The sequence below is a fragment of the Sinocyclocheilus anshuiensis genome, unplaced genomic scaffold, assembly GCF_001515605.1.
Source record: "Sinocyclocheilus anshuiensis isolate Anshui unplaced genomic scaffold, SAMN03320099.WGS_v1.1 scaffold9, whole genome shotgun sequence".
Taxonomy (NCBI): domain Eukaryota; kingdom Metazoa; phylum Chordata; class Actinopteri; order Cypriniformes; family Cyprinidae; genus Sinocyclocheilus; species Sinocyclocheilus anshuiensis.
In genome coordinates this window covers 133,317-156,912 of record NW_015540887.1, presented here as the reverse complement: position 1 = coordinate 156,912, position 23,596 = coordinate 133,317, and the positions used below count along the sequence as shown (strand labels likewise).

Genomic DNA, 23,596 nt, shown 5'->3' with positions numbered 1-23,596 from the left:
GGGTGTCTGCTGTCTTTTAATATAACAAATCTTAACAACTCCCCACTGAAAAAACAGCTAAAACAAGCCTAAGCTGATTTTTTTATTATTATTTTTTTTTTTACTGAATATGCTGGTTTTATCTGGTTATTAACTGTTTTTTTTTATTCAGCTGGTTTTAGCCGAAGTTAGCTGGTTTTTAACTTTTTTTAATGTATTTATTAGTGCTGTCAAAATTAGCTCGTAAATGCAGGCAATAATTTTTTTCAGTTTAACAAGTTAAAAATATTTAATGCAGTTAACGCAGGGGCGGGGCTAGGGTTGGCCACCCCACTCACAACTGCTGCTTCTGTCTCATTTTTCTTGACAAGACCCTTCATTTATTTACACATCAAACAGGATACTTTTCAGATGCGCACTCCAACTTCTCCTCAGTGCCAGGCGTGAGTCAAACGAGCACGGAAACGGTACTGTGCTCGTAGTGCGTGCTCTTCAATTGCACGCACGAAGGCGCTGGCGCCCATAGCCTGTATCATTTCTTATCAAAGCGCGAAAGAAACTACAAGCATGCAATGTAGTAGTTATGTTGCCAGTTAAGTCATGAGGTTACCAAAAAGGCAATTAAATCTGCCTTAAAACTGTGCGTCTATGTATGTATTTGGTATATGAGTTACATTTGAGAACATATCTCTGAAATGCAGTGATTTTCCAAACTGTCCTGGAGCATCCCAGCACTGTCGCCCTCATCTAACACACTCGATTCAACTCATTAGTAGAGACTTTAAGACTTGAAGTGGGTCAGAATAGATAAAGAGAGCAGCCAAAAACCTAATAGCCTAGCTGCTGTGATGTCTGTTAATCAAAGATCAAAAGAAAAAAGAGGAAATCAATTGTAGCTTTAAAGAGTCGTCTATATTTGTGACCCTGGACCACAAAACCAGTCATAAGGGTCAATTTTTCGAAATTGAGATTTATACAGCATATGAAAGCTGAATAAATAAGCTTTCCATTGATGGATGGTTTGTTAGGATAGGACAATATTTGGCTGAGATACAACTATTTGAAAATCTGGAATCTCAGGGTGCAAAAAAAACAAACAAAATATTGAGAAAATTGCCTTTAAAGTTGTCCAAATTAAGTTCTTAACAATGCATATTACTAATCAAAAATTAAGTTTTGTTATATTTACGGTAGGAAATTTACAAAATATCTTCATGGAACATGAATCGTGATCTTTACTTAATATCTTAATGATTTTTGGTATAAAATAAAAATTGATCATTTTGACCCATACAATGTATTGTTGGCTATTGCTACAATTATACCCATTCTACTGATGACTGGTTTTGTGCTCCAGGGTCACATTTAATTTAGAATTTAGTGTTTGATAACTTTATTCAATTTCTGTATATTTCCTACTTGCTGAAGGGCACAGGTAAATATGACATTTATTATAATGGGTTTATGTGAAGATTGTTTTAAGTTCACTTAAAATTTAAGTAGTCTAATAAATGTTACAATTGACAGCTCTTGTAATGTTGAATGGCTATGATCAATGGTTAAATATTAGGAGAAAAAAACTATTTCATAGTGACATCAGTAGAATTGGTATCAGTGATTCTGGCCTTCAGTCATAAAAAGATGCCATTATACAAATATTAAAAAATATACTGTCTTTATGTTGTTTCTATATTAATTTAAAGATTGAATGTGAAATTATTGCAATGTAAAAGTAATTTTAAAAACTTTAATGTTAGGTGGGATTAATCGTGATTAATTTCAGAATTTTTTTGTTATCGATTGACTTTTTTGCTAAATCGGCTGGTTTTTAGTTGATTTTTGTTTTTTACTGAATTAGCTGGTTTTAGCTGGTTAACTTTTTTGGGGGGCTAAATCTGCTGGTTTTAGCTGGTTTTTACTATATCAGCTAGTTTTAGCTGGTTTTTATCTATCAAACATTCTTGCTTTGAAAATTATTAAACTAAAACAAAATATTTCAAATGTAAAACCTTCAAACTTAAAGTTGTTAAAACTTCAAACTTTCTGCCTAGGCTTTCTCAAACCAACTTACTTACTTACTTACTCCTCTAGTTAGATTATTATAGCACTTCAGCAAGTAACTTAGCCTGAACCGCTTAATTCACAGACTCTATTAAAACTTCAGCGTTAGGTGTGATGTCTATTTTATTATTAAGAACATAACAGATTTCTGGTTCTAGTATGTGTTATTTCAGTTTGCTCCATACAAAGCAAACTTGTAGATTAAACATGATTTTGATACAATATTTAAAGCTTTTAAATTGTGTTTTTGTGTGTTACATCATGTTAATCTTATTATAGTGGAATGTATTGGTGATCCCGGGCCACCTGGAGAGAGAGGGCAGCCTGGACTTCCAGGGCTAGATGGATTTCCTGGTAATGGATGTATTATTGTAAAATATCTAGTAATTTTTATTATTGTAAAATATCTAGTAATTAATTTATTTCTGGTTACATTATGGCTGCCCATATTTGTATGTTCTAGGACTGCAAGGTGTTAAAGGCTCACCAGGTCTTTTTGGAGAACCTGGAGCCAAAGGAGAGAAAGGTTTAACAGGAAGAGGAGGCCCACCCGGGCCAAGAGGTAAGCATTGGGAGGCCTGTGCGTTTCTTTACATTTTATTGAATCATTCTTATGTATACTTCTGTCTGTCTCCTTTTCTCAGCTCTGATAATTTGATTTCGACCACATAGGTTTTGTTGGACCTCGGGGTGACTTAGGATATCCTGGCACCAAAGGTGTGGAAGGAGCTCCAGGCCTTTCTGGTAAACCAGGTTTGGATGGTTTTTTAGGGGAAAAGGGTGAACATGGTGAAGTTTTTGGAGCTTCTCCTGGCGCCGCTGGAGACCCAGGACTGCCTGGACAGAGGGGTGTCATTGGTCTTCCAGGAGATCCAGGACTTCAAGGACACCAAGGTGAGAAACTCACTTGTCAAACCCATAGTGATGGATATATGCTGAATCTATAGAGCCAGCAGTCTTTGTAAAACTTTCAGGCAAATTTCAAAGTTTGTCTTGGCAAACATTTATTTTCTAGTTTCTTCCTATCGCATATAAGGGTCATAGTTTAAAAAATGCTTTGAGAGTGTCAGTAAAACAAATACAATCTATGGTCTATTGTTATTATTATTTTATTTGTATTTTATTTTATTTATTTTTTTATTTTTTTGGATATGCGTATTTTTTTCTGTGATTGTAAATCCTATTTAAACATTTATGCCACCACATGCATCTTGCATCTTTATGCCGCTTCTCCACCCAGAAGCTCAGAAGTGACAGTCTGTCTATGATTAAGATGAATCCGTTGTTCTAGAGACTCACTAAAGGATGCAATGTCACACAGGTGTTGAGGGAATGCCGGGTATGATTGGCCTTAAGGGTGAAAGTGGCCCTTCAGGTCTTCAAGGAGCGATAGGAACACCTGGACCTCCAGGAACATTTGGCTTTCCTGGGCAGCCTGGTCAAGTAGGACCTCCCGGACCACCTGGAAAAACCGGAGAACCAGGTAACTCAACTGATACTAAAAACCTAGGTTTAAAATATTAGCCAGTTTACTAAACTCTTATTAGGGGCTTTTGCACCGGGTGGTTAAAGGAACTCATTATAAGAAGTAGCCACTTAGGTCAGTAGCCCCTCACTTCAGAACACAAGATCCAGGGGGCGTGGTTGGATCCACATCTAGGGAGTGGAGATGGGTAGGTTTAGGGGTGGAAATGGGTGGATTTAGGGATCAGGGGGTGGAGACGGGTAGGTTTAGGTATATGTAAGGTGGGAGGAGTTGGATCTGGATCCAACCACACCCCCTGGATCTTGTGTTCTGCAGTGAGGACCATCTCACTTAGTTGGTCCCCCGAGAATTAAATTTTCCCCTTGGGCCATTTTTCTGGTTGCATTCACATTGCCAGTAGGAACTCTGAAGTGACGTAAGCTGGCCAACAGCAACATAATTTAAGTGCTGCATTCAACAACTTCAACATCTGGAGGATGAAGGAGTCCCTGGACTTTGATGTCGGTCCATTTATCTGTGTTTTCCATGTTCGTTGAGTTAGTTTGTGGAGTGACTGTGTTTACGTTTTTTTTTTGTTTTAAATGGCAGATGCCGGTGTTTCGTATGGTATGCGTTCAACCAGTAAACATACAATAGTTTATATTGTGCTGGCTTAGACCGTACTTTTAAGTAGGAGCTAATTGTTCTTACAACTAAACTCACTCCCAGTTCCTGTGGTGCGCATGCCAGAAAGGCCAAAAATCAGCTACTTCCTCCATTCCTCCAGTGTGAATGCCCCTATTGCCTGATTTTTCTTTACTCTCTTTACTCTTTGGTCCAACTCTACAATATAAAGCATTAAATTGTTTTGATTTGTAAGGAATTTCATGGATCCTATGGTGTTTAGGATCACAAACATAAATTCAGTCAAGTGTGTCCAAACATTTGACTGGTGGTGCATATAATACATTACATTTAAATTAAATGGAATGAAGCAAAATTTCTTTCTCCCCATAATGCTTAAATATTCTGGGTCTCTGTAGGTTCAAGTGGAGAAAGTGGAGATCAGGGAGACCCAGGCCTTTCTGGGCCCAGAGGAGTAAAGGGTGTCACTGGAGAACCAGGAAATTTTGGTCTACGGGGAAATATTGGGTCACCTGGAGATCCAGGACAACAGGGGCAATTTGGTATTGATGGTCTTCCAGGGTTAAAAGGTCAGTTGCCTTTTCTATATGTTATGTTATGTTATGTTGATATGTTATATTCCTTTGATAATTGGCAGAGTTCATTATGCATAACAAAAAGTATGCAAGAAGCATGTACACTATATTGCCAAAAGTATTGGGACACCCCCTTCTAATGAACAGGTTTGAATACTTTAGTAATTTCCATAAGTACAAATCTTAATGTTTAAACATATAATGATATTCTAGGGAATTGTGTGCTTCTAATTTTATAGCAACAGTTTGGACAGGACACTTTTCTATTCTAACATGACAATGCCTTTGTGTATAAGGCAAGGTTCAAAAAGAAATTATTGATTCATTCAGTGTGGAAGAACTTGACTGGTCTGCAGAAAGCAAAGTTCTAATCCCAGCTGAACACTTTAAATGCAGACCATGAGCCAAAAACTCATCACCAAACATCAATGACTTGTACATATGGGTACAGTCATTTTAGACACTTCCAAAACTTTTGGAACAGAGATGAAAATACAGTAACATTTTTAAATACATGAATTGTTTCCATCTTTGTTGCAAGAGTTTTGGAAGTGCCTTTTTCTGTTCTAAAGAAGGGTGTGTCCCAATACTTTTGTCCGTATAGTGTATGTGCAAGTCATTGGTGCTTGTTGATGAGTTTTTATATCATTATATGCTTAAACATTAGGATTTTTACTCATGGAAATTACTAAAGTAGTCAAACCTGTTCATTAGAAGAGGGTGTCCCAATACTTTTATATAGTAGTGTATATTGTGTATATTGCAATATAGTAGTGTATATAGATTGAGCAACATTTTGATCATTGATGGTGCTTAAAATAAAAATTATAAATGGAATTAATTGAGTGCCACATTGTTTCTTAACAATAAAGGTTCCAAAGGTGGTCAGGGCATGTCGGGTTTCCCTGGAATGCCTGGTGAGCATGGTCTGAAGGGCTTTTCGGGACAGAAAGGAACAATAGGTGATCCAGGACGACAAGGTGTAAAAGGACCTCCTGGCGCTCTAGGTCTAAAAGGTGAATACAGAGCATGATTCTCTATGTGTGTACATCATACACAATATGTAATCTAATGTTACCATGGTCATATAATACATTTGTTTTCCCCACTTATAAAGTTACTTGTAAAGTCTATAATAAAGTTAATAATTCCGTAATTTAGTTTTTCATTACCATTTTCTGTTCTATTCAATGTTTTTTTTTCATGTAATATTGTTTTTTAGCATTCCCATCTTTTTTGTAACAGATGCATAAAACAATTTGTGCTGAAATGTGCTGCACAATACTAAGATTACACTGAAAGTTTTTGCAACTTGTATTTAGGCGCTTGTACTAGTGAGCAATTTTGCATTGATTCCTTGTGAGATGATGCCTTTAATGTAGTAACTGTCATTGTAGTCTTTTACTTATTGTATACTTGGTGGGTTTTCAATGTCTTGTCTGTGCTTGTTCTCAAGGTGAAAGAGGGTTGATGGGGCCTCCAGGTGAAAAGCCAATCATGCATATACCACCACATATGAAAGAGGTCATCAAGGGAGCTAAAGGTGACCATGGAAAAATGGGAGATTCTGGCTTCACTGGTCCTAGAGGTAACTACACTCATGTTATTTACTACTCAAGGGCACAAAGAATAACATATTTCATATCAACTACAGAAGCAATAAGAGCTCTGAATGTTAATCAGAATTTGTTCATAAGGCGATTATTTACATTTCTGCATATGGTCAGTGTGGAATCACAAGAACTTTGTTAATGGTAATAGAACAAAATTATTCCTTTCAGACAGACACCTATAGCTTTTCTTTCAACTTGTCTTTGGCCAGGTACAAAAGGTTTTCCAGGTGTTCCAGGAATGGAGGGTAAAGATGGACATCCGGGTAAGCCCAGTTATACAAAAGGTACTACAGGTTTTCCCGGAGTAGAAGGATTTCCAGGGCAAAAGGGAATGCCAGGGCATAAAGGAAAGTCTGGAATTGAAGGTTTTCCTGGAATGCCTGGACCCAGGGTATGACAATGAGCTCCATCTCCCTCTGAAAATCATTTATGATTTAAAACATTGCACAGTATGTTTTGAAAGTTGTGCTTTTAGTCATTGTGGCTCATTGTATTTAAATCGCAGGGTGACAAAGGCACGTCTGGTGCTTATGGACGGACTGGAGAATCTGGAATCAAGGGAATAAAAGGTGCTCATAAATAAACCTCTGAAACGCCCATGCTATACTTAATGTATGACTTTCTCATACTCTTTAAATAAACTGCCAAAAAGGTTTATGTAAGAATCTTTTATTTAAGGTGAATTTGGTCCTACCATCAGTCTTCCAGGATCAACAGGACTGAGAGGTGAAACTGGGCTTCCTGGACCTTTTGGTAAGAAATGTCTATATTCTATAGTGCATCAAACAGTATGATGATATTTTACTGTCCCTATTATCGAACTGCTTCTTTAATGAGTTTTTAATGTACATTGGTTAGGTGAGAAGGGTCTCATAGGTAACACTGGAGACAGAGGAAGTCCTGGTTTTGATGGCATTGAAGGGATGAAAGGCTATCCAGGAGAACCTGGAAGAGTTGGACAACCAGGTACAAGAGCCTTGATCATTATCCTTTGATTTAACAATTTCATTGTTTATTAAATGTTTTTAACTGGATCGATTTTTTTTATTTTTTTTATCAGGCTCTGATGGCCTACAAGGTTTCCCAGGAACCCAGGGTCAGAAGGGCTGGCCTGGCGTGCCTGGGCAGGCAGGAACCCCTGGAATCCAAGGCCAACCAGGACAAAAAGGTCTGTAGTTCTAATTGTCATATTTCATGAAACAGCAACATACCTTTGCAGATTTGCCTTGTGTATAAATTTAAAACATGCTTTTTCTGTAAAGATGCTTTAAAACAGTATGCATTGTAAATATTCATTGTCTAGTCACTTGACTTGCAAAACACTAAAGAGAGCTGTTAGATCGATATATAATGTTGGCTGGCTTATATTTCCTGTAGGATTTCCTGGTCTTAAAGGCATTTTTGGATTGGATGGCCTAAAAGGTCAAAAGGGTATCAACGGTGTTGCAGGTACCTCTAGAGCATAGGACTGATCACATTATATACCTTGTTGTCTTCACTTATGAATAATAATTGTTACATGATTTTCATTTTAGAAAAGTTTGTTGTTGTTATTATTGTTATTATATCATGTATATGCAGAAATTACATCTTTGATATGTTGGTATGTAATGACCGCTTTGGTATGGTTTGTCCCCTGCAAGGTTCTGACAGCTTGGGTCCTTCTGGTGAGCCAGGAGCAAAAGGTGAGAGAGGAGAGACTGGCATCCCCAGCACAGAGGCTGGTGTCCCCGGAGAGGTGGGATTCAAGGGTTTCATTGGAGATCCAGGTAGCTCAAAATGCCAAACCTCATATTCTGAAACTGGAGTTTCGTGCATTGTTTATTTGATGCAGCTATGCATCAGTTCTACACTGACACTGCTGTGTTTACAGGTAATAAGGGTGAATCTGGGCGTCCTGGTGTACCGGGGCCTCGGGGTCAACAAGGATTCTCTGATATAAAAGGAGTGCAAGGCGACTATGGCTTTCCAGGCCAACAAGGACTTCCAGGTGAAGGGCTCGTTCCTATATATTTACAATAAACACTAGTAATGAGTCCTGGAGACAGTATAAGGAGGAGGAGATGGAATACTTAAGTGGATTTTGGCTCTCAATTATAAAAAACCATTTGAAATAACATTTAGCAGGTTGAATATGTTTTGTAAGTGACTGAAGTAAATATATAGTGTCACTTTGCCTCACAAGAAATAGCTTATTTCTGAATTCTGAGAATGTTCCATATTGTCTGAAACCCGTTGCTGTTATCATTTAGGTTTCCCTGGTCCCAGAGGGATCCCAGGTGACCCTTCTCCATTTGGAGCAAAAGGACAGAAAGGAAATCCAGGTGATTTTGGATTGACTGGAGAAAAAGGAGTCCAGGGGGGCGCAGGACAAAAAGGACCGTCAGGGGAACCTGGAGTGTCAGGAAGAAAAGGTAGATTATGAAATATGATTTCATTGCATTGGCAAAATCAAAACATAAGACCAGTAGTCATTATGTTAAGACAATTACACCATGCACTTTCTCACCTTCTCACATGAAAATCATATTAGATGAGCAAATGTTTAGATTGTTTACTTTGTTCCAGTATGAGCCTTAACTGAAAAATAACTGTAATGATGTAAGAATGCTTTGTTTCATTTCAAGGTGTAAATGGAGAACCAGGAATGATGGGATTCCCAGGAAGGCGTGGTTTTGAAGGCGATAGGGGCCCTGTTGGACCTAAAGGAGATACCGGACCCCCAGGTGAGTTGAAATGATTTGTTGGCATAACCCTTTTAATCCCAAATACAACATCAATGGAAAGCTTATTTATTCAGCTTTCATATGTTGTATAAATCTCAATTTCGAAAAATTGACTCTTATGACTGGTTTTGTGGTCCAGGGTCACATATTTCATTTTTTCTGACCTGCATTTTTTAAAGAGTGACAGTGCATGACCAGTAGATCTAAATGCGTTGGCTGCAGTGGGATCTGGATCTAGATGTCTGAAATAATTTTGCACTTTATCCATTCTCTCTACCTTGTTGCTTCAGGTTTTCATGGCTTACCTGGTGCTAAAGGACTTCCACCAGTTCCACAGAAACTACCAGGTGAGAGAGGACCACCTGGCCCAATGGGTATTCAAGGACCACAGGGACGGAGTGGAAACCTCGGCCCTGCTGGACCTCCTGGTGATTCAGGTAGGAGAACTAAAAGCCTCAATTTTAAACAAATATATCCATGAATATGATGCTTTTGCTGTGCTCCAGAATCATTGTGTAAATGACTATTATCGGTTTACAGGGATTTGGGGTCCAAAGGGTGAAAAAGGCATGCCAGGTCTCCCTGGAATACCAGGAAATCCAGGCTTCCGTGGAGACCCTGGACAAATGGGCCACCCTGGTCTACAAGGCGAAGAAGGTAAATGGTGTGTTTGTGTAAGAGGGATGAGGATTATGGGATTCTGGGCTAGATTAGTGGATTAAGGATTGTAGATGACTGGTCACCAATGAAATTTGTGCCTTTCATTTTTAAGTCATTTTGGCAACTGGCAATGTAAATGTCATTTTGGTGGCTGGCATGTAAATAGGCTTCTTTGCTCACAAGTTGATAATGAATCTCAATTGGTAGGGACGCGAGGGGGTGCTGGTTCATCTGGTCCTATGGGAATGCCTGGCCGCAGTGTCAATGTTGGCTACCTGCTGGTGAAGCACAGTCAGTCTGAGCAGATTCCCATGTGCCCTGTGGGCATGTCCAAGTTATGGGACGGTTACAGTCTTCTGTACTTTGAGGGACAGGAGAAGGCCCACAACCAAGATCTTGGTAAGTGCAGCTGGCAAAGTAATAAAATCAATCACAAGATGTACAGTTATTGCATATCTGACACCACCATTTTTTGCAAAATTTAGATCCAGAATCTGAATGTTGAATTTCGTAACACTGTTCAGTGTAGCTTATGAAATTGAACATGTGTTGTCTACAGTGTTGCTAAAGTTACTCGCCAGAAGTAACCCATACAGATACTCATTACTTCTAATGGAATCACATTACTTTGTCATTAGGAAAAAGAAAAAGAAATCACAATACTGTTTTTACTTTTCAGTTACATTTTCTAAAACTCCTTCATATCGATGAAACAAAATGTAGCACCCAATACATAATGCTTATCTATCATACGACATATAAAAAACACCAGTACTGTTTTAGTATGAACACAAACTTAATTTCAAACAAACAAAAACGAAGGGTGTATTCACACCAGGAAAGTCCGCTAGCTCACTTGCTTTGGTCCGGACCAAATACAATGTTGATTTTTTTGGTTTGGTGCGGTTCGCTTTCACACTGCCCTTTTTGCAAGTGAACCAAAAACTGTAAACAAAACCACAATGTGCTTAAGGTCATCCATTCATTGGTTCATCCATTCAACCGTACCAGAGTTCGTTTGCACCCGGACTGAGACCACCTCTTCAGCTGGGTCTCGGTACGGTTGTTTGGTCTGCACCCGAGTGCGATTGCTGTATTCACACCTGCCCAAAAGATCTGCACCAACGGGGGAAACGAATTTGAGTCAATCGACTCAAACAAGACAGGTGTGAATACACCCTAATATAAAATCATAAATAACCAGTGAATCAGTAAATCATTTTACAAATTAGTTCAATTGATTCGAAGATTTTGAAAGATTGGTTTCTTCAATCACTGGTCAACAACAGACTTGTTTATGAACATTTTTTTTTCCACAATGCATTCCATGTAATTATTTTTTTTTATTATTATATGATATTACCATTTTAAAATTTGGAGTTAAGATTTTTATATGCTTTTTTATTCTCACCAAGGTTGCATTTATTTGATCAAAATACAGTAAATGCAGTAATATTGTGAAATATTATTACAATTTAAAATAAGTTTTACCAAATACAATGTTGATTTTTTTGGTTTGGTGCGGTTCGCTTTCACACTGCCCTTTTTGCAAGTGAACCAAAAACTGTAAACAAAACCACAATGTGCTTAAGGTCATCCATTCATTGGTTCATCCATTCAACCGTACCAGAGTTCGTTTGCACCCGGACTGAGACCACCTCTTCAGCTGGGTCTCGGTACGGTTGTTTGGTCTGCACCCGAGTGCGATTGCTGTATTCACACCTGCCCAAAAGATCTGCACCAACGGGGGAAACGAATTTGAGTCAATCGACTCAAACAAGACAGGTGTGAATACACCCTAATATAAAATCATAAATAACCAGTGAATCAGTAAATCATTTTACAAATTAGTTCAATTGATTCGAAGATTTTGAAAGATTGGTTTCTTCAATCACTGGTCAACAACAGACTTGTTTATGAACATTTTTTTTTCCACAATGCATTCCATGTAATTATTTTTTTTTATTATTATATGATATTACCATTTTAAAATTTGGAGTTAAGATTTTTATATGCTTTTTTATTCTCACCAAGGTTGCATTTATTTGATCAAAATACAGTAAATGCAGTAATATTGTGAAATATTATTACAATTTAAAATAAGTTTTATTTGTGAATATATTTTAAAATGTAATTTATTCCTGTGATGCAAAGCTGAATTTTCAGCATCATTACAGGCTTCAGTTTCACATGATCCTTTAGAAATCATTCTAATATGCTGATTTGCTACTCAAGAAACATTTCTTATTATCATCAATGTTGAAAACAGTTGTGCTGCTAAATATTATTTTGAAACAGTTATATTAAGTAATTATATTTAAATCGGTAACTGTACTTTGTGCTTTTGTCATTCAGGTCTAGCCGGGTCATGTCTTCCCCGATTTAACACCATGCCCTTCCTATACTGCAATCCTGGAGACGTGTGCTACTATGCCAGCCGCAATGACAAATCCTATTGGCTGTCCACCACTGCACCAATTCCCATGATGCCCGTGGAGGAGGCCGAAATAAAACCATACATCAGCCGCTGCTCCGTGTGTGAAGCTCCATCTGTGGCCATCGCCATACACAGTCAAGATATAACAATCCCACAGTGCCCAGCAGGCTGGAGAAGTCTCTGGATTGGCTACTCCTTCCTTATGGTGAGACTTCATTTCTAAAATGTTACACCTCCATCTTTTTTACCGTCCTCTAACTCATTCTGTCACTCTCTCACAGCACACGGCAGCTGGAGATGAAGGTGGCGGTCAGTCTCTGGTGTCTCCAGGCTCCTGTCTAGAAGATTTCCGCACCACTCCCTTCATCGAGTGTAACGGGGCCAAGGGTACGTGCCACTACTTCGCCAACAAGCAGAGTTTCTGGTTGACATCTATCGATCAGACCTTCCAGAGTTCCCCTTCCTCTGAGACACTGAAAGCCGGTCAGCTCTTGGCACGCATCAGCCGCTGCCAAGTGTGTATGAAGAACCTGTGAGCTGTAACCTATCAACATCTTTGACACTATTGCAGCAAAGCAGCATTATAATTAACACCAGCAGAACGGGCCATGCCAATACTTCATTCCAAATGTCAACCGGATGGCAACATCACAAGTTAGGCTTTTAAAATGACTTCATGTATTTAATGTATCACATATGATGCCCTCAGATTTCCTCTTCAACACTACTGTGTGCCTTATGACTGAAGATATGTGCATAATGAGAAGCAAAAAGCCAGAGATGCATGAAAGCATAGCTATTTACTTTTATATATATGAAATGGTGCTTAATTTCTAACTTATTACCTCAGCATTATCAGACCTGAATTAATATTACCAAAAACATACAGCTGAACCAAAGAAGCCCATGCTTATGCACTTCTCCACTCTTCTGTGTTATGAGTAGCACTTTGTGAATGGAGGGGTTGGGAATCAAGAACCGGTTCTTATTCAAACAAGCTCCTTTTTTTCTTTTAAGGCAGTATCTATTTACACTAAATGCAGATAGCAGACTTTGTATTTACTCTCAGTACAATTAGCACATCTCTTCTTCCCAGCCAACAGGGAACGTTTTTGGCAAGGTTCTCTCAAAGTTATGAAAACCGTTCTTCTAGTAACAATGATGGACTGTTTGTTCAAAGTTATTCATACTTTAATAATGTTGTCATAATGTTTGCACAAAACGTCATTTATACATCATTCATTCATTTAACTTTTTTTAAACGTTAATATTTGTTTCAGAATGTTCAGAGAAAATTTTAAAGTAACATTCCCATAATGTTTGCAAAATCTAGTTTTGTGACGTCTGTGCATATGAATTCTATTAGTAATTGTTTCATGTGATTAAATACAAACACACACATGCACAATGCTTTGCAGACGTGGAGCATGACACATCTCATAAAAATGTCATTTGAAGCAGTACTGTTGGTTTAATAAATATAACAAAGACAGCAACATATAATCTTGTTTCTGAGGATAGTGATTGCAATAAGAATTGTTCTCCAATCATTGTCCATTCTCTCTTCTTTAAAAATGACTAAAAGAATCGTTAACAGAACCACGGAGTCAAAAAACTGAATCATTTAATTCCACACGATTCCCATCCCTATAGAACAGCTACTTTAAATACAGTGCCTTCTGTTCATATTTGAACTCTTATATAAATATAATTTCACCAGACTTACACTAACACCATCTTCTGCTGCCTGTACATTATTTTTGCTTTGTTTGTTTTTTGATGTGCTATATCTGAACAGCTTAGAATCAAGTATTACCCCGTACTGTGTAATGTTGTCACCTGACACTATTTATCAGATGGAGACAAAGAGTAGGGTGTTCATTGGGTATTTTGTTTCATAAAGGTCATAAACTCTGAGACTTGAAGCTTTTAACTAGAGTTCTGTCCAGTCAGGAGGGTCTGGATTCTGGTTTGTTTGAGATGAACCCTCTCTTGGTTACACCAATTGCACTGATTTTCTCTGAGGTTTACAGGACACATGTTCAGGTCATTAGAAGACTCGAGTTCAATCTTTGTCCCACTTTCACATGCTCAAGCAGGCTGTATCTTCTGTAAACAAAGTCTAGAAACAATGGCTAAACCAAATGTGGGTCACCTAAATGTGGTCAAGCTATTTTGGACTTTGAGCAGCTTTGCCCATTTTCAGTGCACTTTACACAAGTATTATTGTCCTGAAGCCCATAAACCACTAACCTGTCTTTGACACAAAGCGAACCAAAAAAAGATTATAATTCAAAACACTTTTTGCATTGAAAACAAGTCACTGCTTTTTTATCAAATGTACTTTAAATGTAATTATGTGGAATATTTTAAGACATTGATGTTGAATTGTATTGCTGAATAAACGAACAATAAATGCTTTTTGTTTGTCGCATTTGTGTCATCTCTCATTTTAATGATATCTGAACAATATCTACCTTGTAGAAAGTGAAGTATGAACTCGTACACACTGCTATTCAGAAGTTGGGGTGCAGTTTTTCTTTCTTTCTTTCAGAAATGAATAATTTACTCATCAAGGAAGCAATAATTCAAATGTGATAGCAAAGACATTTATAATGTTCCAAAAGATTTATATTTAAATTATGTTCTTTAATGAATTTTTAAAAAATTCTGTTTTAACAAAAACAACAAGCATATTAGCATATTTAAGTATATGCATAAAAATCAGCATATATGAATGATATGTGACCCTGGACCACAAAACCAGTCATAAGGGACAGCTGAAAGCTGAATAAATAAGCTTTCCATTGATGTATGGTTTGTTAGGATAGGACAATATTTGGCCGAGATACAACTATTTGAAAATCTGGAATCTGATGATGCAAAAAAATCTAATATTGAGAAAATTGCCTTTAAAGTTGTCCAAATGAAGTTCGTAGCAATGCATATTACTAATCAAAAATTAAGTTTTGATGTATTTACAGTAGGAAATTTACAAAATATCTTCATGGAACATGATCTTTACTTAATATCCTAATGATTTTTGGCATAAAAGAAAAATCAATAATTTTGACCCATACAATGTATTTTTGGCTATTGCTACAAATATACCCCAGCGACTTAAGACTGGTTTTGTGCTTCAGAGTCACATATCTGAAGGACCATGTGACACTGAAGACTGGAATAATGATGCTGAAAATTCAGCTTTGATCTCACAGGAATACATTACCTTTAAAGAGTTAGTTCACCCAAAAATGAAAATTCTGTCATTAATTACTCACCCTCGTTTCGTTCTAAAAACCTTCGTTAATCTTCAGAACACAAACGAAGATATTTTTGATGGAATCTGAGAACTCTCTGACCCTCCGTAGACAGCAAGGATATTACCACGATCAACGCACAGAAACGTAACTAGGACATCAGAGTACCACAGAACGTAATCAACGTAATCAGCGTTGTTTACGTTCAGCATGCGCGCGCTGTCTACTGAACGTAAACAACGCTGATTACGTTCGCTGTCTACTGAACGTAAACAACGCTGATGACATTGATTACGTTCTGGGGTACTCTCCAAAATGGCAGAAGACGGTAACTCGGGAGAAGAATTGCTGAATAAATTGTTTTTTATTGTTTTCTTTGTGCACAAAAAGTATTCTGGTAGCTTCGTAAAATTACGGTTGAACCCCTGATGTCACATGGACAATTTTACCAATGTCCTTGCTACGTTTCTGTGCGTTGATCGCGGTAATATCCTTGCTGTCTATGGAGGGTCAGAGAGCTCTCAGATTCTATCAAAAATATCTTAATTTTTGTTCCGAAGATGAACGAAGGTCTTACGGGTTTGGAACGACATGAGGGTGAGTGATTAATGACAGAATTTTCATTTCTGGGTGAACAATCCCTTTAAATATTTTAAAACTGAAAACAGTTATTTTAAATTGCAATACTATTTTCATAAGAGACTATATACAAGATGTTTAAAAAATGTTACGAATCCCAAAACTTAAACAGTAGTGTACTTAACAAAGCTACTGCACACCAACCACACAGACTAACCCATTTATTCCAAACTTTAGGAATTTTTATTTTTCTCAAATTAGAATAAGTGAGGCAGTATCAGAAAATATTCATGTGATTTCCACAAAATATAATGTACACCAGATATAATAAAAAAAAAAAATCAGAGTCCATTTCATTCCATTAATGCAAAGAAAAAAAAATCTCAGAAAATAAAAACAAAAAATCAGCTATTCTGTATGATTATCAAGTGCTTCTATCTTTTAATTCCCCCCAAAAGTTTTTGAATACTGCTCTGGAGAAAAAAAAAACACAAGTACATAGCAGTAGCTCACATGAATTCTAGTTTTAGGTATGATTTTGATCCATTCCTCCTTTGGCACGGATTGACAACAATTCTCACATCTCCTATGTTTGTCCAGCTCTAGGCACAACATCCTGCTTTAGTTCTTTTTGGCTCCATTGGCGTCTCCAGGTCCACAGTGGCGCTCTCTCCCTCGCTCCTTTTCTTCAGGATGGAGGGCAGAACCAGTTCAAAGAGGGTTTCAAACAAAGCGTCCACACTGTAACCCGTTTTAGCGCTTGTCTCAAAGCACATCCTCTCGGCGGGCAGACAGGCCTTCTCCTCCAGGCCTTTGTAGCGAAGCACGCGGCCGTACAGGGCCATGGCGTCCTCTCTGCTGACCTGTTTGTAATGAAGCGGAGTGGCGGGAGGAGTTGGACACGTGACCACAGGCTGGGGTTCGTCTCTTCGCTCGCTCTCTGTGACTGGCTCTTGAGCGAGAGCATCGGTAAGGTCCGCTTTGTTACCCACAATGGCAAATATGCAGTCAGTGTTGGCAGTGTCGGTCAGGGACAGGAAGCGGTTTTCCAGCTCAGCCAGGCTCTGCCAGTTGGTAACGTCATAGGTGAGGATGACTGCAGCCGCGCCACGGCAGTACATGGAGCCCAGGCCATGAAACTGCTCTCGACCTGAACACAACAGAAAACACAAGCAGGAGTGTAAAGCACAGTCATGCAGTACTGCATTTCAGTGTAGATTTGGAGAATTTGCACTTTATTTGAGCTCTGTTTAAACTGAATGCTTCTACATTACTTTTCAAAGACAAAATCATACAAAAGCATCACACACATTTTTTTTTACAGTTCAGCCCTCATGCATGTTATCATGTCTGTCAAAAACTTCGGCTGGCTGTCAGTTGGAATATTAGAACTATAGACATCTACATACACTCACGGGCATCAATCACTTCACTGAATACTTGCCAGCTAAGAAATAAATAATTAATAATAATGTTTTTGAAATCCACATCAATTTAACATGAATACAACATCAATGTCTGTCAAAAAAAAAAAAAACATCCGTAATAACATGCTAGTATTTATGAGAAGCCTGCTGAGATCCAGGGAGTGCACGCATATCTCTGAAAATCCACACTACCGGATGTTTTGACTACATCATTGCTTTCCGAGAAGGAGAAGAAAATGGTGACCTGAGCGGCTTCAACATGTTGTCTGTCAAAGATGATAACAGACCTAATACATAATGCACGTGAGCATAAATTCGGTCTTCACTTGATGAAACTGACAGGTGATTTTAACTTCTCTCTTGTTTAAAAGATTAAGGCAGTTATCAAAGTTTGATCAAATGTTTCATTTTCCAATAAATACATTTCTACATGATTCGTTCCCATATACAGTGGTGGCCAAAATTATTAGAACACCTGACAGAACTTAAAATATTGACCTTTTATTGCCTCCAAAACACGATTTCATTTCAAAATGTTCATTAAACACACAGATGGTTGCTCCGAGCACAACAAATATCAGATGAAGCGAGTCGTACTGTTTTTATCCACTTTTAACTTTAATATTTGGTATGTCCACCTATTGCAGCAATTACAGCACATCTCTCTGGCATTGTGTCAATATATTTCCTGAGAACTTCAACTCTAATGTTATTCCATGCCTTCTGCAACTCAAGCCAAAGACTTTCCTTTGAATGTACAATAGACATGTCCAGTTTATTTTCCAACTCGCCCCAAATTTGCTCGATGGGGTTGAGATCTGGACTTTGAGGTGCTCAGTCCATTTTTTTTGTTCCAGCAGATTCCTTCCGTCACAGGTACTTCTGGCAATAGTTCGTTTTATGGGTATTGTAATGGCCAATTCAACAAAAACAACTGAAACCTCTTAAATATGAATTTTGGCACCACTGTATACACACACACACACACACACACACACTAACAGTTTTCAGGATATTAGTTTCAGTTTTACTAAACTTGGTGTGCATTTGAGACTTGCCAAGTAAAAATTATTAAACATTAGCAAAACCTGCTGACTGTACAATATTTTGTGCATTAAGTGTGACATGACATGTGGCCAAGTATGGTTACCCATACTCGGAATTAGTGCTCTGCATTTATCCCATCCTATGTGCACACACACAGCAGTGAACACACACACACCGTGAACACACACCCGGAGCAGTGGGCAGCCATTTATGCTGAGGCGCCCGGGGAGCAGTTGGGGGTTCGGTGCCTTGCTCAAGGACACCTCAGTCGTGGTATTGAAGGTGGGAGAGAGCGCTGTACATTCACTCCCCCCACCTACAATCCCTGCCGGTACGAGACTCGAACCCGCAACCGGTTATGAGTCCGACTCTCTAACCGTTAGGCCACGACTTCCCCTTCCCCTAAGGTTACTTCAATGAGAAAAGTTCAATTTTACTGTACTTGCTACGGTGATTCACTCAATACAAAGAATTAAACACAAGTAACCTGAATAGTTTTGAGAGGCCAAATCGACTGAATAAACGAAAGAAAGAGTTAAATACTGAAAACAAACCTTCTTTCACTTTCTCCTTTAAAAAGAAAGCCAAAGGTTGTTGGTCATGATACTGAGAGCTGTAACAGCAGAAATACAAGAGTTCATTGTTGTAGAAATATGTAGTGGTCTTCAACTAACTTGGCTTCTGCTGTCTGTGTCTGAAGGGTGAGAGAGAAACACAGCTCTCTTCATTTGTGCCTCATAAAAATGAGTACTTAAAGGCTCATTTTAATTTTACAATACTTGCATATAATCAAAAAAAGTTCAAGGGATAAAAATTAAGGATTTCAGTTTACATTACCCACTGACATTAAAATCTTCATTGTACATAAATTAACAATGTAACTTTAGTAACTCAAAACTCCTTCAACAGTGAAGCTAAAAAGTGGTTTGTTTGAGACTTCGTGACATCAGAAAGATAAATACATTTCGCAGATGCTTTTATCCAAAGGTATTATAACATATTCAAGGCATACATTTTATCTTTCATGAATTCCCTGTGATTCAAACCCATAAACGTGTGTTGCAAGCAGCATGCTGTGCTGTCTGAGCTACAGGAACACCAACAACAGCCACTCAGACATGGTGAGCTACTACAGAGGAAGTAAGCTTTACTATCACTACACATCACCAGATGAACTAATGATAAGAATAAAATGGGTGAAAGTTCATGTAGCACCTGCTGCTCTGCAGATCTTTCTGAAGAATTCAAACATTACAAATGACTGACTAAAACCATATTTTAGTGCATCTCTTTTACATGAGGTTATTTTACATGCAGAGAATTTACATGTTGTCTAAAGCCTGACAAGAAAGCCAGAAAAATCTAATTTTATTGAGTTATTTATTTACTGATCCTTTAGACAAAATATGAATATATATATATTAGGGATATGCCGGTATCAAATTTTCATGTTGCGATGAATTGCTAATGCTTTTGTCACGGTATACGGTATTATCACAATATTGAAATTTAGTTTTAAAAAAGTGCTGTCATAATACAGTATAACAGGTTTAATAACTTTTTTCTTATAACAAAAATAACTGAACATTTAAATGCAATAAAGCAATACAGAAAAATGCATAAAGTTAAAAGTTTTACACTTGCTTCTCGTCGGCGCTTATTTACATCAGAGTGCACACGAGTCTTTCAGGCAGCATACAGCGGTGTTGTGCATTTTGACCAGTTTATGGGAAAAGTATGCTTAAAATGCATTCAAAATTCTGAATAATTTATTATATATAATTATTCACGGTATTTAGAAGTAGTATTCTCGTAGCGTCATAAAATTACAGTTGAACCACTGATGTCACATGGATTATTTTAACGATATCCTTACTATGTTTCTGGGTCTGGGAACATTTCAGTTGCGTTGCTGTCTATGCAGGGGAAGAAAGCTCTCGGATTTCATCAAAAATATCTTAATTTGTGGTCTTGGAACGACATGAGGCTGAGTAATTACTGACAGAATTTTCATTTTGGGTGAACTATCTCTTTAAAAAGAGCAGCCATATACTTAAAAAAATTATATAATATAATAAGAATTAGGGCTGCACGATAAATCGAAATGGAATCGAGATCGCGAATCGACAGAAGCTGCGATTGTCATGCGTATCTTGCAGTGAAGCACGGTTCTGTGATCAGCAGTAAATCTCCACACAGATTTGTTTTTTTATCTCGAAATATCTTTAAAAAACAGTTGAGTATTGCAGTAGGGGAGATATAATCATCATTCATCTTAAAATGGTATAATTTTCTGCAGTTTTGAATGGATGAGAGCAAAGTTTGTCTTGTTGTCAAAGTTTGTCTTGAAAATGTCCAACAAGTCATGGGGAAAAAAATGATGTTATTCATAATTTCATATGAAATAAATAACACTATATGAAAATTAGTGTCTTACAATTAAAATTAATCTCTCTCATGCTATTTGTATATTATTAAAAGGTTTTTTTTTAAGTTTTGCTATGTCACACCATAGGACAAATTTACTGTACAGTTCAGTAAAAATGTAAAAAAAAAAAAAAAAAACGGTGACAGAATTGACGAAGATGAAAAGAATATCGGCCGATATATCGGTATCTGCCTTTTTTTTACTCCCTAATATCGGTATCGGTCCCAAAAAACCCATATCTCTAGAAGTGACCCTTCATATTTTCTCAAACATCAGACTTCACACTACATAAATATATGTATTTCTTCTTCAAAAATGGTGTTTTACAAAAAAAGCATTTTTACTGCCTATTTGTCAACTACCCACAAACATTATATTTACACATACATTATTATTTTCCTAAAAAATTACGTACTGTATAATCAAGTAAACCTACGTTTCTTCAGTCCAGAAAATGTTCATCTTGAAAGATTAATAACAATATAAACGTTAACAATATTCTAACATTATAAAATTAATTTGAGATTTCACAGCAAAACGGCATGTGTATTATGACCTGAAGGGGGAATTTTAAGATTATACTAGTCGTTTTATTGCTAAAAAACTATCAATCAGAGGGCAGAAGGCATGTAGAACTTTTGATCATGTTGATAATTTAGCAGGGCCTTAGAAATGTAATACAGTGGGCTTTATAGGGTTAAAGGCATAGTGGTAGACTTGTGCCGGTATTCGGTAATGCGATATATCACGGTAATGAACTTTTTCCCATCAACTGGTCAAAATGCACAACACCGCTGTATGATGCGTGAAAGACGCGTGCGCACTCTGACGTAAATAAGCGCGGACGAAAAGCACATGGCGGAACATGTGAGAGCGCACTTTCACTCTCAGACAGCAGATGGCGCTAAACTGCAGAAATAATTATAATTATAATAATAATAATAATAATAATAATTCATTTAACATTAGCAATTAATCTCAACATGAAAATTTGATACCGGCATATCCCTACATAGTGGAACATGAAAATGAAAATGAACTAACAAAAAATGAATGGAACTTGGACATGTCATTTTGCTCATATGATGACACTGCATGCTCAGTACTTCGTTCTTGGTAATTCAGGTTTTTCCACTAAACCCAAAGAGGATCACATTCGAAATTGAGAACAAAAAGTTTCATAACATCTTAATTTAACTGTGAACATCCCTCCTAGACCCCCACCCCTGAGAAACAACTGTGTGAGTGACCAGTAAAACCTTCAGTTTCCACACACCCACACACAGATTCAACACACACTCATCTGACTTGCACACAAGCATGTGACTTTCTGCCTGTACAGACAGCAAACAGCTCTACACAGGGTCATCTGTCATCTGAACGGAATAACATTTCACAGGAAATGACTGAGAAAGGACATCCTTTTTACATTAGATAGATAGATAGATAGATAGATAGATAGGTAGGTAGATAGAAATATATTATACTATCCATCTATAATATATACATTGCTAATTCCTGTCATTTGACTTTGTTTTATTATTATACAAGAGTCCAAAAGGCTTGTTAAATAATTGCCTTTAATGGGTGAATTTGTCAAACATTGACCAAAAGCATTTATCTTCAGGTTTACTCATTTACATAAAAGGAAGGTGAAATGTGCAGATTAAATCAAACTCACTGCCTCCATATGCCATTTTAAAATATATATTTAAAAATTCTGCATATTTTGAAGTAGGTCGACTTCTGTGAACCTCAACCATGACAGGGCCAGTTCTTAAATATACCATCTGAATAAGGAACAAAAAGTGCTGACATTCACAAAATAAAAAAATAATCACTGTGAGAAAGCAGTTCTTAACTATAAATCAGAATAAAACAAATAGCAACAAATATGAAGCAGGGAATTTAGGCAACACACAAAAAGAATTATAAAACAGATATAAACTTTTATCTGACATAGCCTATAACATTGTTGATTTAGTTATAAGATCGGCTGACTTGATATTCTTTACATACAGCTTTTGAAAAACACACTGTAATAACCCGTTGTTGTATTTTGTGGTCTGTTTTACTAAATAAAGTGTAAAAGTAGCTCACCTGCAGTGTCCCATATGGAAATGTTGTAGGGTCCCCACTGTTTGAGGAAGAACGCCCCTCCGACCGTGCTTATAGTGTCCTTAAATTTCCTCTCCGTGTATCTGTGGAGGAGAGAAGTCTTTCCCACGTTCATGTCCCCCAGAATAACGATCTTCACGTCGGGTTTCTTGGTCCTTGAGGCTTGAGGCATGTCTCCAAACACATGCCACTCACGCAAACTCAGCTCTTAACTCTTACAGGTGAAATCGCCATATAAACAACCCAGCTAACTTATCGGTCTCCGCGCTTTAAATGCATGATTACCTCCAGTCTGACGATCTCCGTACAAAGTTTGTCGAAATAAACCCCATTCGTGTGTGTTAGAAAATTCAATCGCAATTGTTCCCTAATATAACGTTAGTTGGTAACGACGCCGATTTTCTAACTACAGAAGTTTCAAGTCAGGTTTAACAGTAGCGCTGCCGTCCGATTCGTCAATGAATCGTTCTTTCGAGTCAAATCTTTTCTATGAATTATTAGAACTAAACCGTTCTGAAAGATTCGGTCAAGCACTTAATCACTCCGAGCGATTTCTGAGCCAAAAGCCAATAGAGC

At 37.5% G+C, this 23,596-nt stretch overlaps 2 protein-coding genes across 2 annotated transcripts in view; one reads left to right on the top strand and one right to left on the bottom strand.

Moving 5' to 3' along the window:
- The window catches only part of LOC107688715 (collagen alpha-2(IV) chain-like), a 103,780-nt gene extending 89,185 nt beyond the window's left edge, over window positions 1-14,595 (top strand). The window contains exons 27-48 of the mRNA XM_016486450.1: window positions 2,320-2,394; window positions 2,504-2,602; window positions 2,713-2,934; window positions 3,362-3,523; window positions 4,549-4,719; window positions 5,598-5,741; window positions 6,182-6,313; window positions 6,548-6,729; window positions 6,844-6,907; window positions 7,017-7,091; window positions 7,197-7,304; window positions 7,399-7,506; window positions 7,716-7,787; window positions 7,982-8,107; window positions 8,212-8,328; window positions 8,591-8,752; window positions 8,966-9,064; window positions 9,355-9,501; window positions 9,605-9,721; window positions 9,932-10,123; window positions 12,080-12,366; window positions 12,443-14,595. Of these exons, the coding sequence (XP_016341936.1) occupies window positions 2,320-2,394; window positions 2,504-2,602; window positions 2,713-2,934; window positions 3,362-3,523; window positions 4,549-4,719; window positions 5,598-5,741; window positions 6,182-6,313; window positions 6,548-6,729; window positions 6,844-6,907; window positions 7,017-7,091; window positions 7,197-7,304; window positions 7,399-7,506; window positions 7,716-7,787; window positions 7,982-8,107; window positions 8,212-8,328; window positions 8,591-8,752; window positions 8,966-9,064; window positions 9,355-9,501; window positions 9,605-9,721; window positions 9,932-10,123; window positions 12,080-12,366; window positions 12,443-12,697 (3,116 nt within the window). The 3' untranslated portion in view covers window positions 12,698-14,595. The remainder of the gene's footprint in view (window positions 1-2,319; window positions 2,395-2,503; window positions 2,603-2,712; window positions 2,935-3,361; window positions 3,524-4,548; window positions 4,720-5,597; window positions 5,742-6,181; window positions 6,314-6,547; window positions 6,730-6,843; window positions 6,908-7,016; window positions 7,092-7,196; window positions 7,305-7,398; window positions 7,507-7,715; window positions 7,788-7,981; window positions 8,108-8,211; window positions 8,329-8,590; window positions 8,753-8,965; window positions 9,065-9,354; window positions 9,502-9,604; window positions 9,722-9,931; window positions 10,124-12,079; window positions 12,367-12,442) is intronic.
- A 1,768-nt stretch (window positions 14,596-16,363) lies between these two features.
- On the bottom strand, window positions 16,364-23,488 carry LOC107688770 (ras-related protein Rab-20-like). The gene is made up of 2 exons (XM_016486535.1): window positions 23,003-23,488; window positions 16,364-17,150 (listed from the first exon to the last, which is right to left on the bottom strand). The coding sequence occupies exons 1-2, from the start codon at window positions 23,190-23,192 to the stop codon at window positions 16,603-16,605; spliced, it is 738 nt and encodes a 245-aa protein (XP_016342021.1). The 5' UTR covers window positions 23,193-23,488; the 3' UTR covers window positions 16,364-16,602.
- Window positions 23,489-23,596: the final 108 nt, after the last annotated feature.